The sequence below is a fragment of the Haliaeetus leucocephalus genome, unplaced genomic scaffold (genome assembly GCF_000737465.1).
Source record: "Haliaeetus leucocephalus isolate CR32 unplaced genomic scaffold, Haliaeetus_leucocephalus-4.0 Scaffold848, whole genome shotgun sequence".
Taxonomy (NCBI): Eukaryota; Metazoa; Chordata; class Aves; order Accipitriformes; family Accipitridae; genus Haliaeetus; species Haliaeetus leucocephalus.
The window spans coordinates 18,704,959-18,722,523 of NW_010973284.1; the positions used below are offsets into that span (position 1 = coordinate 18,704,959).

At 37.6% G+C, this 17,565-nt stretch overlaps 1 protein-coding gene across 1 annotated transcript in view; it reads right to left on the reverse strand.

Moving 5' to 3' along the window:
• Positions 1 to 215: 215 nt before the first annotated feature.
• Positions 216 to 17,565, reverse strand: part of LOC104841169 (lipid phosphate phosphatase-related protein type 5) — a 49,139-nt gene continuing 31,789 nt past the window's right edge. The window contains exons 4-6 of the mRNA XM_010582675.1: positions 11,460 to 11,636; positions 9,687 to 9,806; positions 216 to 1,193 (exon numbers count right to left, since the gene is read on the reverse strand). Of these exons, the coding sequence (XP_010580977.1) occupies positions 1,161 to 1,193; positions 9,687 to 9,806; positions 11,460 to 11,636 (330 nt within the window). The 3' untranslated portion in view covers positions 216 to 1,160. The remainder of the gene's footprint in view (positions 1,194 to 9,686; positions 9,807 to 11,459; positions 11,637 to 17,565) is intronic.

Consider the following 17,565-nt stretch of genomic DNA (forward strand, 5'->3'; position numbering starts at 1 on the left):
GCAATAACAGAGATATAACATTGCCTGATGTTGAAGAAAAATCAATTCATCAACACTGCACAGACTGACCGAGGATTTTTTTGCAATAATATGGCCCTGAAACACAAACAGAGATAGAAAGATTTGTAGAGAGAAAGTCTGCCTGTTCTGGTCCTTTAGGCTGAAGAAAATTAATGAAGCCATTTTGTTTTTTCCATGAGTGCTCCAACATGAAAATGGAAAGTAGAAACTCATATGCATTTTTCTCACTAAGCCAGTGACCCTCTTCTTATCTTAGCACCCATTCTCCCAGCATAATATCAGGGTGTACAACAAATACGAGAAGATGCAGCCTTCCTTGAACAATTTGTTTAAACGACTTATGAGTAATACGGCTTCCCATCAGACATGCTGAGCTAAGAATGGAGCCCTTAACCTTTCATGGGGTATCATTAGTAATAAAGAATATATCAATGATCAAACTTTCTATATTATTTTCATTTCTCTTAACCTAGATACATATATATCATCCAAGACATTCAAGAACTACAAAACAACAATTCAACTACAATTATGTCAGGAAAATACCCAAATAAATAAACTTTTAATTATTATACAATACTTATTACAGTAAAAATTGGCATTTTTTTTTCTCTTCAAAAGCAGAAGCACCATTCTTACATATAACATACTGTTTGAATGATATCTTACATGGAATACAGCGTAATACAATGTGCAAAAAGCATTTTCATACAGAACATAATATTTGTCTATTTTTTATACACTGAAATTGCCTCAAATGGAAACAAGTTCATGCTGAATTAAAAATGTAGACTTTAAAAATCAAAGTAAAATCAAAATATGAAGTACTGTTGGAATAGGTACATGAACCATTAAAAACAATGAGAAGCCAAAATAGAGGGTATTGTCAGATAAATGTAATTAGTGCTCAGTTTGTCCCATTCCATCAAAAAGTAAACAGTTACTATTTTTGCTAGAAAGTAAAGTGACATTCTAATATTTAAGAATTCTTCAAAATGTTGGTATAATTTTAAAGATGTAAAAATCAAGTCAGAAATAAGACTTCTAAAAATTTCTTATTTTTGATACACTGCAATTATCGTGTGTGGGCTGTGAAAAGAGATGAAGTCCAATGGAGTGAATATACATCAGCGTCAACATCATGTGACTTCTGCAAAGGCCGTGATGTGGTTCTACGAGTTAAAGGAAAAACAAACAGATAAAAACCCAGAAACCACACAGACAGACATCAGTCACCACTGTGAAAATTTTTGCCTCTGGTACTTTAGGGACAGCCTTATGCTTGGAGACTATTGCAGGATGATGTAAATGAAACTGGTTTTCACTGCAGCGTTCTCACTCACTCCCATAGCAACTCTTTGTTAATCGCTGAAAGACTGGATATGTAAGTATGCTGAACAAAGTAATTAGGTGCGATGGTTCTACAATATTTTAGTTTTAGATGGGCTTTTCAAAATTAAGTAACAATGTGAATAACTGAGTTAGCTGTACTTTTATTGCTATCTTATTCATAATTTAAAGCAAAATTCCTAGAAATTAAAATGACAGTTTCTGACAGATTATAATATTCTATTTCAGTGTTAATACAATTTTAATGTTGCATTTTTTTAAAGATTAATTGCTCCCCATGAGCTCGGTGGCATAGAATCAAGTAGCGAAATGCTACAACAAAATTGCATTCAGCAATTGAGAACTCATTCAAAATTTCTTTTTCAGAATCACTACAGTGTCCTCTCCATTTCAAATGTTATTCTCCACTTTCCTTCAACAGGACGATTCTTACGAAGATGAAGATGCGTATTAGAATGTGAATATACTATGTGTGACTCTACACAGTAAAACTACAGCATCCCAAAGAGCTTTGCTATTTTTTCATGCTCTAACCTAAGCAAGTGCCTCTGCAAATGTTTGTTAGTTGAAGACTTAACTGCACCGTGATGTGCAGGATCCAAAGGAACTGTATGTTCCCTTTAGGCACACAGTACCTTAGACTGCCACCATTTTTTATAAAACATGCAATGTATAAAATTAATAAAGGGAATCTTGATGCTAAACCACGTTTGTTCCCCAGCACAAAAATGCACAGAGGGAAATAATACCATGCAAAGCACTACAGATTTCTCTCATCACCTTCCCTCCTGGAGCTGACCAAAGTCAGAAGAGAAGAGGTGTAAGCTGAAGAGGAGAGGGGGGGATGTAGATAACTCATGGAGAGTGGGATAGATAGATGTCCCTTTTTTTGCTAGGGGAAGTTGTTCCAAGTCCTTCAGAAAATCCCTTACCACTCACCATAGAAAGTGCTGGAGAGAAACAGTGGCCACCACACAAGTTTGGACTTGTCAGTTCTTTAAACTGTCTGGATATTTGTCTCTCAAGTACCCTGAGTAGAAGCACACGAGAGCTACCTCTTGTTCCCCCCCTCCCCAAACAAGGCTGGCAGCTTTGCTCCCTCTCTCACTGTGCCATAACTGTACAGTGTCCAGGAGGAGGAGCTCTCTTTCCCCTGCCCTATAATATGCATCTTAGCTCTAGCAATGTTCTTGCTGTATTTTATGACAGCTTTCATAAGAGAACACCACCAAATAGTAAGCATCTACGTACATTCTTCTCCAAATAAAATGAATATATTTTAAATAAATAACAATGATTAAACCATAGCCAGCAGATTTTTTAAGAAGCATTAGAAAAAACAATATTGGAAAATATCATTGTTTCCAGATTTCAATTCTGCAGAATCAAAGTAAAATTAGATTCCTAATTAGAAAACAAAACATTAACATTTCAAAGCATTTTAGTTGGCTGGCCATTTTCTGCTTTCAGTACAGGAAAGACGATACATTGGGCAACCTCAATGACTCTGTAGCTGCTGTGTGGCTAATATGACATTTTCTTCACAGTATTTACTTTATTTTTCCTTATTTAGACCTGAAAATTATCCTGTCAAATTAAACTAGCATCAGTCTAAAACTATTCACTTTGTTGATAAGTAAGATGGTTTAAAAATGAGGAATTGGAGGAAAAAAAATTCCTTGTTATTTAATCTAATCAATTCTTTGAAGTCCTGCTACATGCTATCCCTTTCTTTAAGCGACACACATTTGTCTGTGACGCAGAGAACCAAATGCTCTTTCATGTGGCATTAATTCAGGACTGGGTAACTATTACTTAGGAAAGGAGAATGTGGTTCACACTCCTGCCAGCTATACTTCCAAAATGAGCAGGTCACCATCCTTGGAAGGACATGCAGAGCATGGGATATAACACCACAGAAGAAAATCCCCCTTCCTCAATAAACCCTCAGAGAGAACTGCTAAGCTACTGATTGCAGACCTATTGATTTGGACCCTAGTGAAGGCTTGTCAATTCATTTCCAATGCACTCAGCAGGGTGATGCATAACTAGGTCAAAATTAATCACTTGCTGATGGCAAGAATCACTGATACAGATTCATGCAACTGTCTGGGTATTCATGCATTTTCCTATGTTATCGTCTCAGGCAAAAGTACAAATAAGTTTGCTGAGACTCTTTACGGGAAAAAAAATAAACGAACAGCATCCCTCTTGAATAAGTGCATTTCAACTCTCTTACTATGCTCTTTACTTCTGCTAGATTTACTGTGACAAAGTTCAGTGTGAGATACTAACCACTGTCAGCAGATTCACGCAGATGCAGGAGACAAGCAAAAAACCATGCACAAGACCTCAGCTTCTCCAACTCCATGGGAAATTATTTTCCCTACAGTAATCAAAAGAATTAGAATATGCTGAGGGTCTGCTCAACAACAGCAGTTTCACAGACAGGCACGCCAGCTTTTGTATTGTTCATTCTAAATTGACAGTATCAGCTTGGTGTCAGCACTCCATGAACAAAGCATGCTTCGTAACTGCGCTCTCACACCACTAACAGAAAAATGAAAGCTAAAGGCTAAGCCTTGAGTGCAGGTTTCTGGGGGGAAATGATCCATACCTATATATCTTCTGTTAAGATTTTAATTAATTTCTGTTTATAAGCAATTCTATAACATTAAAGCATTGAAAAAAAGCCATAACGACTTTTTTGTGGTTTGCCGTTTTCATTACGTATATGAAATATTTTTTACCTGAAATTTTTTTGTTCTGCTCTCATGAATACAGTTAGAAATATTAAAAAATAGTCATCCCAAAAAAGACTTTTCCCTTTTTGAAAACAGGAATTCGAAAAATGGTTTGTAGTCCTTCACACAGTAGTTTGTTAAAAGAAACAGAAAAATACTACTGTAGTAGTTGAGGCAAATGATAATTTATCATACAGCAATAATAATGTTATCATACAGTTCTCTGGGTCAACAAATATATTTTATGCTTTTACTGGATGAATCTCATTTTTAGAGAAAAGAATGAGTTCAAGTGAAATTCCCCACTTAAAACATTGCAGACCTGCATGGAACACTGCTGCCACACTGCCTTTGCTTCAATTCCACACACACTTATGTGTGCTCTTGCACACATACGTTTATTGACTTATATGAAGATGTTCAAAACGGTCCATTCCTGATATCCAAGAGAAGAACCTAAGGATGCATGCTTTGAGGGAGTTTCATTGCAAAGGATCTTCTTGATTGTTACTAATACCTTGATTCTGTAACACCTACAACACATATATTTGAGGAGGTCACAATGAATATATTGTTCCATTTCCTATGTTTAAGCATTATTTTATCTGAATATTAGATGTGGTGATCACAGTTTGCATTCTTGTACAATCCCCCAGAAGTAAATTTAAGCACTAGAGTAGGACCTAAGTGCAAGTGCAAATGCTTGACATTGAAACAAAATTGCTTATGGTCTTCTATGAGCTGCCTCTCCTGGGTATGTGTTTCTGTGTGTGAAACAATGTTGTATTATATCTCCTTTAACATACTGTGTTATCAAGGGAACCATTATGACCACAGAAATCTGAAAACCTGCCTATAAGCTAATGTGAGCACATGGACTCTAGTCAAGCCATCCTGGAGATACACATACATGTACTAAAACACTGTACGGAGACCTGTGTACACTTTTGGACATCAAGCACAACAGTTTTTGGATACTTCTCAACTAAAATATTTTGAAGCAATGGGAATATACACAAAACTTCTCCCCCATTTGCCCACAGTATGATAAGCTAAAACATCTTCGTGTTTTGTTTTTAGCCTGTGAATTCAGTGACAGGTGATCAGTCTCCCTGGAGAGCCCCAGGGATCAGACTGGATGCCCTAGGCCATGCTGTGTGCACACAAGTGCACATAGCAATGAAAGACTTCTTAGTACCAAAATGCTTAAGACCAAGGAAAAAGCAGTAACACTGAGAATTAAAATTAAAAATACCCTTTTCTGACACTGTGAAGCAGCTGTTCTATGTCTTGTAAATAATCAAGATGGAGTAAGTAGAAAAAACTTTATACCTTAAAAATAGAAGGGGAACTCTTCCCCAGTCTTAAAATACTATCAGAATCCATTGTAATACCTATACTTACTATTGTTAAAACGTTTTATCACCACCATTACCTTTGGCACATACACAATAGGACAAGAATTACAGTGTCAAACTCAAAGAGTTTTTTGAGAAAATTAACCCTAATAGTCACTAGCAATTGGTATGATAGGCAACAAGAATGTCACATATTATGAGAGGAATTCCAAATACTTATCACCATTAAAACGTCAAAAGTGGGGGGAAACACCCTAAACTATCTGTTTCTAGTTCACAGTCATGCTGGAGAGTCAGTCCTATGGGTGGAGTATAAGAAACCTCATTGTAACAAGGATCGGTGACTCTGGGGACACAAGTAGCACTATGAAGGAATGCCAAGCAGAGACTTTGGGGATAAATGCAGCTTAGCTGTCAAAGACAGCACTGCAAAGAACCCACTGTGCAAATAAGTAATATTGAACCACTACAGAAAGCACTGATGATCAGACACGGTAATAATCTCATCCCACAGGAGATGAACCACAGTGCCTCTCCTAACCCAACACTTCCTTCTAAAATCTCTTGCCTCAGTATTCCATCTACTGCTTCAATTAGTACTAAAATGCTCCATGACCCCTTTGTATTTGATTTTTTCAAAGCTAGAATGCTTATTTAAAAAAAAATAAAAAAGCTAGGAGAGTCAGCAGCTACTACAAGATGTGTATGAGCCCTGTATAAGCCCTGGCCAGTTTCAGGTGACTTTAGCATGAAATAATGTCAGTCTCCCCTGAAACAGAAAAAATAGTTTATGACTGCAATGTATGAAGCTGAAATTTAAACTCTTCTAGGTACCACTCAGAATACTGCTATTTCCCAGTAACTCTTGCAAAAGAACAGGACTCCCTAACCTTGACTGTGGTAGGAAGAGAGCCTCCTCTCTGTAAGAGAGTGCCAGCCAACTGAAACACGAATTGTCTTGTAAGAGATGAAGAAGGTCAGAGACAGGAGAGAAAAAGGAGCAGAGGAGTGAGTGATGAGGTTTCTTGGCTTTCATTCTTTCCATTAATTTTGAGGATGAATGTAGTTAAGGTGAAAGCAATAAGTCTGCATTGCTGAGCCAGCTCTGGCAAGGGTTCTTCAAGGAGACTGCAACTATGGCTCATTTGAGTGTGTGAGAAGTGGGTACCCATGCAGAACAGCTTAATCATCTGCATATACCACAATTAAACAGAAGTGTCATGCAAACAGTGATCTACCCTTGTCATTAACCAGCAGCAGCTCAATTCAGAATATTACAAGTACACATATTCCTATTTAAGTACACTTCAAATGTAGCTCTTGACCTCCACCAAAACTCAGACAGTGGCAGCGCAGAGAACATGCCAAGCATGCCAAGAGCATTCGTCGTCCAGCAGGAAAAAGCACTGGAATAGCAAGTAGCAGATCTGGAAACACAAAAATAAGGTGCTTCCAGGTCTGTGTGATATACCACGTGCTTAATCATTTACGGGTGAATTTATAACAAAATTGCAATAAGTGAGGTCCCATCTGGTAGTCATTTCTAATTAAATAATTCTTTAAGACAGCTCACTCCCAGATACCCATATAGTTATTATTTTTAAATACCAATAACAGAGTTCCATTGCTTCATGCTAGCACTGCCTTAGCCCATGATAACTTCAGTCAGTCAGGATTTGTGCTACTCTTAGTAGCTAATTTCTGACAGTAAACTGTCTTTAATACTGGCACAGGAGCTTGCAGTCTAAGAACAAGGAAAAACAGATTTAAAATAAGCCAAATGTAAATGTATGTGCATTCAGAATAGGAAACTAGAACAGCCCTAACTGAAATGTAGTGAAAAGTAACTTGCACGTGGCTAAAGCAGGCAAAGGCAAGTAGCACACACATTATTTAGCACCCCTCTCTCTCCAGAGGAGAACAAAGGATGTAAAATAAGAAGGGAGTTAAAAAGTAAAGACTAAGTTAATCATTCTTGTAGTGATGGTAGTTAATTGAGATGGTTCAATTTAGACCTTAGTTCCATGTAAGTATTATTCTTAGTGCCTTTTTTTTAACAGGGTCTGGCTTCTATCTAAAACTTTAGACTAAACATTAAAAAAAAAAATCCACAAAAACTCAACACCTAAAGCACTCACATGTAAGTACCTTCTTCATCAATTATTTGCTAATTCAAATTTAAACTTTCTGAGAGTGGAAACAGAAGAAAGCATTTCCCAACAAATAGCAAAGTCTCCATGTTATCATCCTCCCATCTCATCTTCTCTGTCTGGAAAGGAGAAAGGCTTTGCAACATAGACAAAGATGAACCCATACACTGAGATCTCACCACGTGTAAACACCCTGTGGATAGTCCCCAATTTCATCATCTAGAGAGAAGTTCCATGACAGCAAACAGCTACCCTCTACTGCCATAGGAATATGGGTTCAGAAGGAAAGAAGCTCATTCATATAATAGAGTCCTAGGCAATTCACAAATGGTAGAGGTCATCCTCAAGCAGAGCAAACATCATGCCTGCCACCACCCTTGCACACTCTCCTATAGCTTTCCCCACAACATCTCAATCTTGCCTAGGCCAAGCTTCAGGAAAAGAACATTGTTCGTCATGAGCAAGAGGGCGTCAAATCAGGTAGAAACGCTATGTTAACATGAGGTCTTTATCCCCAGAAATAAATTAAAAATTTCAACAGCCAGAGAATGTACATTTATTACCTATGATGGCTTTTGAACTGCCAAAATGGCTTCTACTGCAGGAGAGCCTAGCATGTAAATAAGACATGTTCTTATTAATGTGGTATGTCCTAGGCCAACTGACATCTTGTTTTGTTTTGACATTTTACAGAAAGTTTACTGAATGGATTATTTTGAAGATACACATTCATCATCTAAATGCTTGCTCAAGCAAATGAGACTCTGACCTCCTTATGACAACATATCAGGAGAAGTAGCTTAGACACATTTGGTTCAAAAAGGCATGTTAGATCATTCTGAAAAGAAATCTTTCTTTCCCTTCAAGGAAAGGAATAACAAACCCAGGGCTAGCAGCACTGCTTACTGAAGGACAACTTCCACCACTTCCAAGTGACTAAGACAAACTGGGAAGTGGTTAAAAGCATTTCTTCTTATGCTTAATATGAAAATAATGTCAGGAGTAATTTGGATTTAAAAGAATGCCATAGAAACATACTTTTGGTGCCCTATCCAGTTTAGAATTGTTTACTATCTTCAAACATGGGCATAACACAGGAGATTTTAACAAATAATGACAAATAGAGTCATTAGAAAAAGTAGGACTGCTTTCAAACTTCACATTAGTAGTTCAAACTTTCTCCATGGTAAAAATGCCTAAAATGTTTTCTTTATTTGGTTATACTGTCTATTTCAGTGCTTGCTTGCTCATAAAATTGTTTAGACATAATCTTACCTAACACTTACACAGTATAACATCATCTTCAAAAACCATAATTTTTTATTACAGGAAACTAAAATAAATTTTAAACACATCGCGATACTTACTCATGCAAACAGTCTTGGCATACCCAGGAGACTATCAGTAGCCTGTCCTAGTCCAAAATCCCATTTGCTTTGGCAAGAGATCATGGCTTTTGTGCAGTTACTATATGACCCATGTTACTCTCTATTACTATCAGGTTAAGCTGTTTGCCCTGCTAGCGCAGGTGTCAGATTCCCAGCATTTTCAAGTGGGTACCCTGTCCTGGGGCTAGCACATGCCTGATGATAAAAGTCCCACAGCTGATCCAGAAGGGACTGCATCCCATGCTCTACACTAGCCTGAGGACATACCCTGAAGAAATAGAATAATGCCAGTCGTACCTGAATTGCATAAACCCTTGGGCTCAGGGTTAGATTTTCTTCCTAAGCACTTCAAGCTCTACGGACTCTCAGCCAAAGCGTTAAAATTACTTGAAGAACACAGGGGAAGTGGGCCTCAGACCTACTCAGCCTGACTCCATGGACTTAGCAGTGGCTACAGCAGTAAATTGGACTGATATGTAGCAATTGTTCTTGGAGGTGACATGAAGTCTCCCAAGGATTGTCTCTGGATTAATTCTTCCCTTATTTCTCCTTGACTGCCATGTGCCACTCTACTTTAAATCTGATTACCTTGGCACTCTTGTCAAGATAGTTTGGGATCATCCTTCCAGGAAAGCTACATTTTATTTAATTGTTTTTTAAAAAGTCAGACATTACCTTTTCTAAAGGGCTTTCTACTCGGGGTATGCTGATCATGGGCATCTGGGCCAGATTATCCATATGAGAATGTTCATGTTCTGGCTGACGTCCTCTGAAGTTATTTACCACACAAACAACCTAGAAGGGTTTAGAAGATAAACAGAATAGCTAAGGAACAACTCATTTTTTTGCGCTTTGATCCTGACATCCATAATTAGGCAGAACTGACACCAGCTTTAGTCACAGCTTACAGTTGAAACACAGAAAAGTGAAGTTTTACAGAGGTTTTACAGAAAATCCTTAATTAATATTTTGAGACAAAAGATTTTCAACCAATTTGTTGTTACATGCATCATCTGAGAACCAAAACCCCCTCATATCTAAAAGCAAATCCATTACCAGATCTGAATAATAGTATACCAATTATTAGCAATGTCATGAATAGATGTCCAGAGCATGTACAGCAGAATATGGCAATAACCTTAAATTCCTATGAAGGGCCAGTACCATCTAAGTTTTGACCAGCAAAGACTTTCTCAAATGGAGAGTGAGAAAGGGAGAACAAGGCAAGGACCACCCCCAAGTTTGAACTAAACTCTAAACCTGCTCAGGGCAGCAGTGACTCTCACACAGGGATTTAGTAATGTGATATATACCAGTTTGTTAGTGTTTCTACTAATTAAGACACTCGGCTGAGCAGCAATGTTTGCCCATTGTATTTTCTTCAAAACACAACTAAATTTGATGTCATGCAACTCAAAGGAGTTTATGCAATATAGATCACAAAATATAAGAAAAAAAAAGCTGGGACCGATTTCTATTCTGCCTTCCTTTATGACTTTAGGGGCACAAACAGAATGGAAAAAATTCTTAAAAATGAACAACCAAATACAAGTCCTAGACACCTTGTGTGGAAGGGAATGTTTGGAAGTGCGAGCAGGTATATTTTAAGGGAGACATAAAGCTGCCCTCACATTTCTCAGAGGAGTGAAAACACCCACCTCAGCCATCCCTGTGAGAGTTCTCACCTGAGCCAAGTTTTCAGATCCAAGAATCTTGAGATTCAAGAATCAAGCTCAAAAATGTTTTCATGGGGAAAAAATTCAAAGGTATATTTAGTACTATTACAAGCTGCCAGGCAGACAAACTTGCACGCAGTAAACAGCAGTGACTATTCCGTGCCATATTCTTGCACTGAAGTTATCAGTGAAGGTGATTAATAGATCAGTGGCAGATTTCTGACATAGACACTAGTCATTGTGAACTGTGACTAACAATCTGGTTTTGGAACACAGTTCCAGAACAGAAAAAGGCTAAACAATGATTTTTTTGATCCAGAATAACATAAAATTTCAGTGTAAACCTGAATTAGCATGAAAGAAATTCAATAGTTACTTTAAAGCTGGAAAAGAAATGCTACTTATTCTTTGATCAGTGTAGGTATCACTACACTGAATTTAATACTTTATATATGAAATCATAACTAGATGCTAGTCTGAAGGATATACACTTGCTTCAAGTGGGGCTTGATGCAAAAAACTATTGGTTGAAATGCTACAATCTGGTTCATAAGGAAGTCAAAAGAGATCATTTGATCAGTCCTTTCTTGACTTCACATATCTGAGTGTATGTAAATATAACTAAGGAAACGGATAATTAATTAAAAACAATAATTAGAGACATCTCTTTTATCACTTAGTTGTCTTAAAAGTCAAGACTACCAGTATTTTAAGAGATACAAAGTTACACACTGATTTTTTTCAACCATATGTGACACAGATACACACTTACCAAAAATACTGCTATAGATATTCCAATTATAAATCCTGCTATTACATCTGACCAGTGATTTCGATATTCTGCTACTCTGTTGATTCCAGTAAGGAAAGCCAAGCACATTAAGCCCAAGCACAGAACAGGTTTTGCAAGCCTTGTTCCTCTGGCTTTTACTGTGTTGGTGATATACATCTGAAAATTAGAAAGGAAGAAAGTATAAGACTGATGGATATCTCCCACTAATAGATGAATAAAATTGCTGAATTTTGTTTGAATAGACTATGTGTATTTGGCACTTTTTTTTTTGGTAAAGAAAAAAGAAAGCAGAGCACTAGATAAAGTCATCACACCCTTTTCTAGGGATATAGAAAAAGAATTAGATCATAAAGCAAAATTACATTTTATGTGAACCTGAAAAGCCCCCAAAAGAACAAGCAAACTGGACAATCCTATGCTATCACTCCCAGTCTATGTATTTTTTTTATGCAAAGAGGTAGAGACTGATTTTTCACTGTGCACTGTTGACAATAATAGAAAAAGATCTTTACGCTGAAAGGGGCTATATCAAGGCCTTATTTTTATTAGCAAATGCCTTTCTTCCTCATACACAATTTCTCCATGTGATTAACTAGAGATTTCTCAAAAAGCAGTGAAAATTGAAATAAAAGCCAGCATCTACTTTTATAAATAACGTGATAGTTTCAACCACTGCTGAACCAATACACCCCTGTACTTCACAGATGGTGACTGAGGATGTTTAGTACCAATCCCCCCCAGCACACAAAGCAATCTAAATGCAGAAACTTTTATGCATCAAACTCCAAGGAGTCAATCTGTCCTGCTTTCAGTCTAACTCTCCCTGTGCAGTACTACTGAATTAAAAGCACTGCCTGATGACAGAGCAGCTCTTCTGCCCTGAGGGTGCATTAGTGACTACTAGGTCTAAGCCAGCAATTTCCAAGCTCTGATGGGCTAATGGAAGAAATTAATACAAAATCTTTGAATTTCCATTCTCTTGAATCTTGGCATTAAGGCTGCGTCAAAGTTCCCCCGAAAAATTATGCTTCAACTAAGATTTTTGATAAAAAAAGTATTTACTTTCTGCAGAAGATGTTTCTGCAATTAAACCACTGAGATCCCTAAAACCTTCACGTTTAGACAGAGTTCAAGTTTCTAGACTGAAGAATGCTAATATTTTCTATCGAGCTTCACTAGAGACTCCAAGTGTGCAATGTCATCACATTGAACTGCAAAGGGAAACAGATGAATCTGCATTGAAGAACCAGTACCTTTTTGGCCAACAAATGGGCAGTCCTTTGGGTTTTTTGTACTGTCTGAAACTTCAGCTGAATTTACTGGGTAATCAAAATGCTGCAATAATACAGTCAAGAAGAAGTTTAGGAAGTGTGGTTACAGTTACAACAAATTAAGTGAAGAAAGTAGCAGTTAGAGCTTGTCTGAAAAGAGCAACATCTGACAGTAATTTTGTTCAAAACACTAGCGACAGATCCATGGTTTAGAGGACGAATCAAAGCTTAAGCTTAAAATCACAGCAGAGTACTGCAACACATACACCTTCAGTGTACCTTATGTGATGAAGAGCAAAGTAGTAGAAAGCTTTCAAGTAATACAGACGGAGCAAAGGTTTGAAAAAGTGTTTTGGGGTGTATCTCCAAACCACATATCTCCTCTCTTCTTCCTAGACCATTTCAGAAATAGCGTTTCTCCCTTTGCTGACTATCCTTTCATCTTAGCTCCTTATATTTTTGCAGGCTTTCTTCAGTGAGTTACTCCTACCATGTGGAATGCTGATAAGACAACTGCAACCTTAATTTCCAGCTTTTAGCACCACTGGTTTTCTTCAAGCTACAGACAGAGCAGTGCACACTGAGTTACTCAGCAACACTCTATTTTAGTGAGTCTCATTGTACTCCTGGATACCACCACCATTATCCACATTCACGCTACATGTAAGAACAACTGGTGCTAGGGAAAATATTCTAATATTTTGAATATACAGCAAGATCACCAAATTTCAAATACAACTTGGATGAAGTTGACACAGGGAAGTTGGCAGGAAGCTATCCTGCATTTAATTCTGCACTGTGGCATATTAAATCAAAATGACTACTGAGAAGGAAAAATCAACTCAAAAAGGAGTGTAGCTTCTTTAAGGGAAGTCTCGGTGATATATTTCAGCTATCTATAATACCTGGTCATCACCCAAGAAGATGATCTCAATTTTTATGAAGTCAAAACACATTATAATACAAATACTTGATTCTGCAGTACTTCAGTCAAACTTCAACTTTTAATGCAAAGCTAAACTGAAAAGTTCTCTGCAGAAAATTCTCAGAACCTTTTTACAATCAAGCAGGTCCTTCAAATCCCTACTCAAACCACTGAGTGAGCAGAAACAACTGCAGACTCATGCTGTGCCTCACATGAGTAATAAAGACCTCCATTTACTGAGTCCCTTCTTGTATGTACAGTCAAGGTTGGCATGCCCTGTCCATTATTCAAAATAACCTGAGGGTTCTGCCAGTATAGGTACTGTTTCTATCTTTTCTTTAAAGAACAGACACCACTGATGTTAAGAGTAGTATTATATTAAAATATTATTAAAGAATCAATGGAAACAGGGTAAACTTCTCCTGAAACAGTGTAGCAAAAAGTCAGTATATTTGCAAACTTCTACATAGATAATGTAGACTCTTCCAAGACAGGATTCACAGATGTCCTTTTTTAAACTTGACCTCTTGCAGCTCTAGTACAATATATTAACACAGGCAACTCAGTCACAGATCTGATTTGCACTAAGAATATAATATAATTAAGCAGTTGTTTTCTTCTTGATTCTGGAAGGAAAGCTATAAACCAGCACAGTCATTAACTGACAAAGAATAAACGTCTTGAAAAGATGAGAGGATTTTTCTTCTCTTACTTTTCATAAATATTAATTACAGAATCAACAAAGGAAAACAGCTTAGTGATTTAAAACATTAGTGAGAATAAATGACAATATAAATTTTTACACGGCTAAAGATGTTTACTGAACAAGTCCATCCCAGTTACTTTCCAGAACAGAAATTGGGAGACGAGGAATCTAATTAAAGAAATCTTTTAAATTAGTCAGCAGCAAGACCAACAGCAGAGATTTTGTATGTAAGGTCAAGGACTGATACAGTAGTTAGAATTAATTTTGCAGGCTGCACATTCTCCTGCAACATCAGATCAGCGGTGAATCTTCTTTTGAAGAACTTCTGCTATTGCTTTTCCTTTTTCCTGAAATAAGATTTTAGTATGAAAAGATCTAAAGGTGATACCAGCAAGTAGACACTGACCGAGAGACATATAAGGAGGTGGATGTTACCTGATCGTAAATACCAGCATTTACTAGATTTTCAGGAAAACACAAACATTTGACCTTCAGTCTTCAAGATGCTGGAAGTGAAGACTTCAGAGAACCTCATAAGAAAACCTTTAATTGAAGTGGTTTTGAAAATATGTACTTGAAAGAGTCAGAATCATCACCATCACCAAAGACAAAGCTACCTGTGAGGTTTCTGACATGATTGTCTCAGGTCGTAATATAAGGAATAATAATAGTGTTGGCACTTAGCTTGTACTGGGAAAGCTCTCAAAAGTGTCATGTTGCAAGTCTGACTCATGTGAAATATGTCCTAAATCTAGTGCAAACAAAATCATTCCAAAACACGTAAGAGAAGAACAGGAATTGTATGTCAAGTGTAGGACAAAGTGGCCTCCTGAGCTATGCTGCAAGCTCTCCCTAGTCATCTTCTTTCAGCTATCTTTAGGTTCACCCACACAAACGTCTATGCATACAAACACCCATGTAACAGGTCCCAGAGTCCCATTTTAGTTAGAGTGGATCTAGTCAATCAGGCTGGGTGCACCAGCCAGGAGGGAAGTTAATTTTCCTAGCTAATTTCATCAGCCTGGGTCCCAGGGATGCAGGTAGGAAGATCCCCTCTGTGCTTGCTGTTTAGGTCCTCCCTGAAGCAGATGGTCTGGGGGCCTGACAAAGAGACAGACCAGTCCATTAGTTGGCAGAGAAAAATGACTCATGAAGCGACAAGCAGAAAGAGGAAGGAATCACTGTACAGGCACCTATCCCAGGCAGCACTCCAAATATAAATTATCTCAATTTTGTTTTGTTTTGCTTCTATGTGCTACTGTTAAAGAAATAATCTTGAACTATTCACGTAATACAAGTAATGTTATAGAAGTTCCACCTGAGGAATGTACAACTTTCAATATTCATCATACCTACAAGCAAATAGATCAAAAAGCTGAAAGAGTAGTAGGCTATAGTGGACGGTAGTCTCTAACCAGGTTCAACGTTTAGTTAGAATCCTGTCTGACAATCTATAAGTTCTTTAGCTTCCTTGATTAATAATTATATTTGGTCAAATTATTTCAAACCACAGAGCAAACCACAGTCATATTCTCAAATCATTTGGGCCTTTCTGCAACTGCCCACTGAAGACTTTTTTAGTGCTTTTGAAGCCTCCTCCAGCTTTCTGCATAAGTTTTGCAGTAATTATTGATGAACCTAGACAAAAATTGGCTTTCAATGTCAGGTCTGGGTTGGCAAAAGGAAGAGAAACCTCTAGAAATGCTGGACCTTACTATTAAGTTTCCCACCATGAGCTCCCCACAGTGGTAACTCTAAACAACTGAAGAAGGAAAGAGGGAACCTTCAATGTACCAGGACTGTAACATACACCCAAATATTAATTAAAGCTGATTCAGTCTACAGAGATTGTTACCATGAGCAACTGAATTGTAACAAAGAACTGACTGACAAGAAATATCTAGAGGTCTTTAGAAAAATCCCTGGATCAAATTGTAATGTTATTTTACTATCCAGCCTGAAAGTAACTAATAGACCCAATATATGAAGCCCATGATGTATGCTGTACAATCAGTATCAAGGGATACCTTTACTTGCTGCACCAGATACTGAAAAGAAATTCCACTTTCCTAACACCACCCCTGAAAAGCATCCAAAAGAATCCTTTAATACTCCAATTTCCTTACAAAAAATGGACAACAAAGCCGATTCAATAAGGTGGCTCTGCTACTCCTTTTCTTCCTGAACACTCCTTAAAGCGTATCAAAGAGAGGCCTGTCATGCCTCTACCAGCTGCCCACTGAGCAGGAGCCAAACAGGCACTTTAAGACGAAGGACAGGTGAGATGAGGCCTACACCTAAAGACTGGATCAAGGAGTGACACTGAGCAGAATGCCACCATGTTGCCAGCACTGTGAACCAGACTACCTTGCCGTCTTTTCCCAGTGACTTATAAACACAGTAAACAGCAAAGATGATACAGCAGAATGCCAGGAGCAAGAACCTTGCAGAAAAGATGATCACAGGCCGAACAAAAGCTCAACAGAGATGAAAAAATTATTTGTCAGCTTTACCTGCTAGCCCTGCCTGAGGCCATAGTTGAGGCCAAGGGTTCACAGTACAAAGCAACAAAAGCAACCTACAGACCTAAGGGCTATGTCAATTATCAAGACATTAAACATGCTCCTCTACCATTACAAATCCAAAACAACTCTGAAATGTATGCAGCAACACCAAGTTCAAACACTACCCTACAGACAGGTTGGCTGCCAACTGCTCTTGTCCAACACAATAAGAATAAAACAACGAAAAAGCCAAATTTTATAGAATGAATTAAAATTTGTCTTAAACTACAACTGGGAATGACCAATCCCCTAGGTCTGCAGCACCAAAGGACAACTGTTAGTCATAAGTCTCATATTTAAATCCATGGGAACAGACTGACTAAATCTTCACCTATCACTTTGAAATCCTACCAAAAAAAAAAAAGACTCCTGACTTCTCATTTTTGTGTCTAAGTTGTGGAAAAAACCCAAGTATGTGCATACTTGGCTGCTTCAAAAATATACTTCTAATTGTCCGTGCTACGTCAGCTTACACATATCAAAACGTGGCTTATACAATTATATTCTATTTAATAAACTTGCAGCGTTTGCCTTAATACCTATGTTAGCAGATGTTGTTCCAGCTGATAAAGGGTGAATTGCAATGTTGATAAGAAATGAAAGCAGATGCAGTCAACTT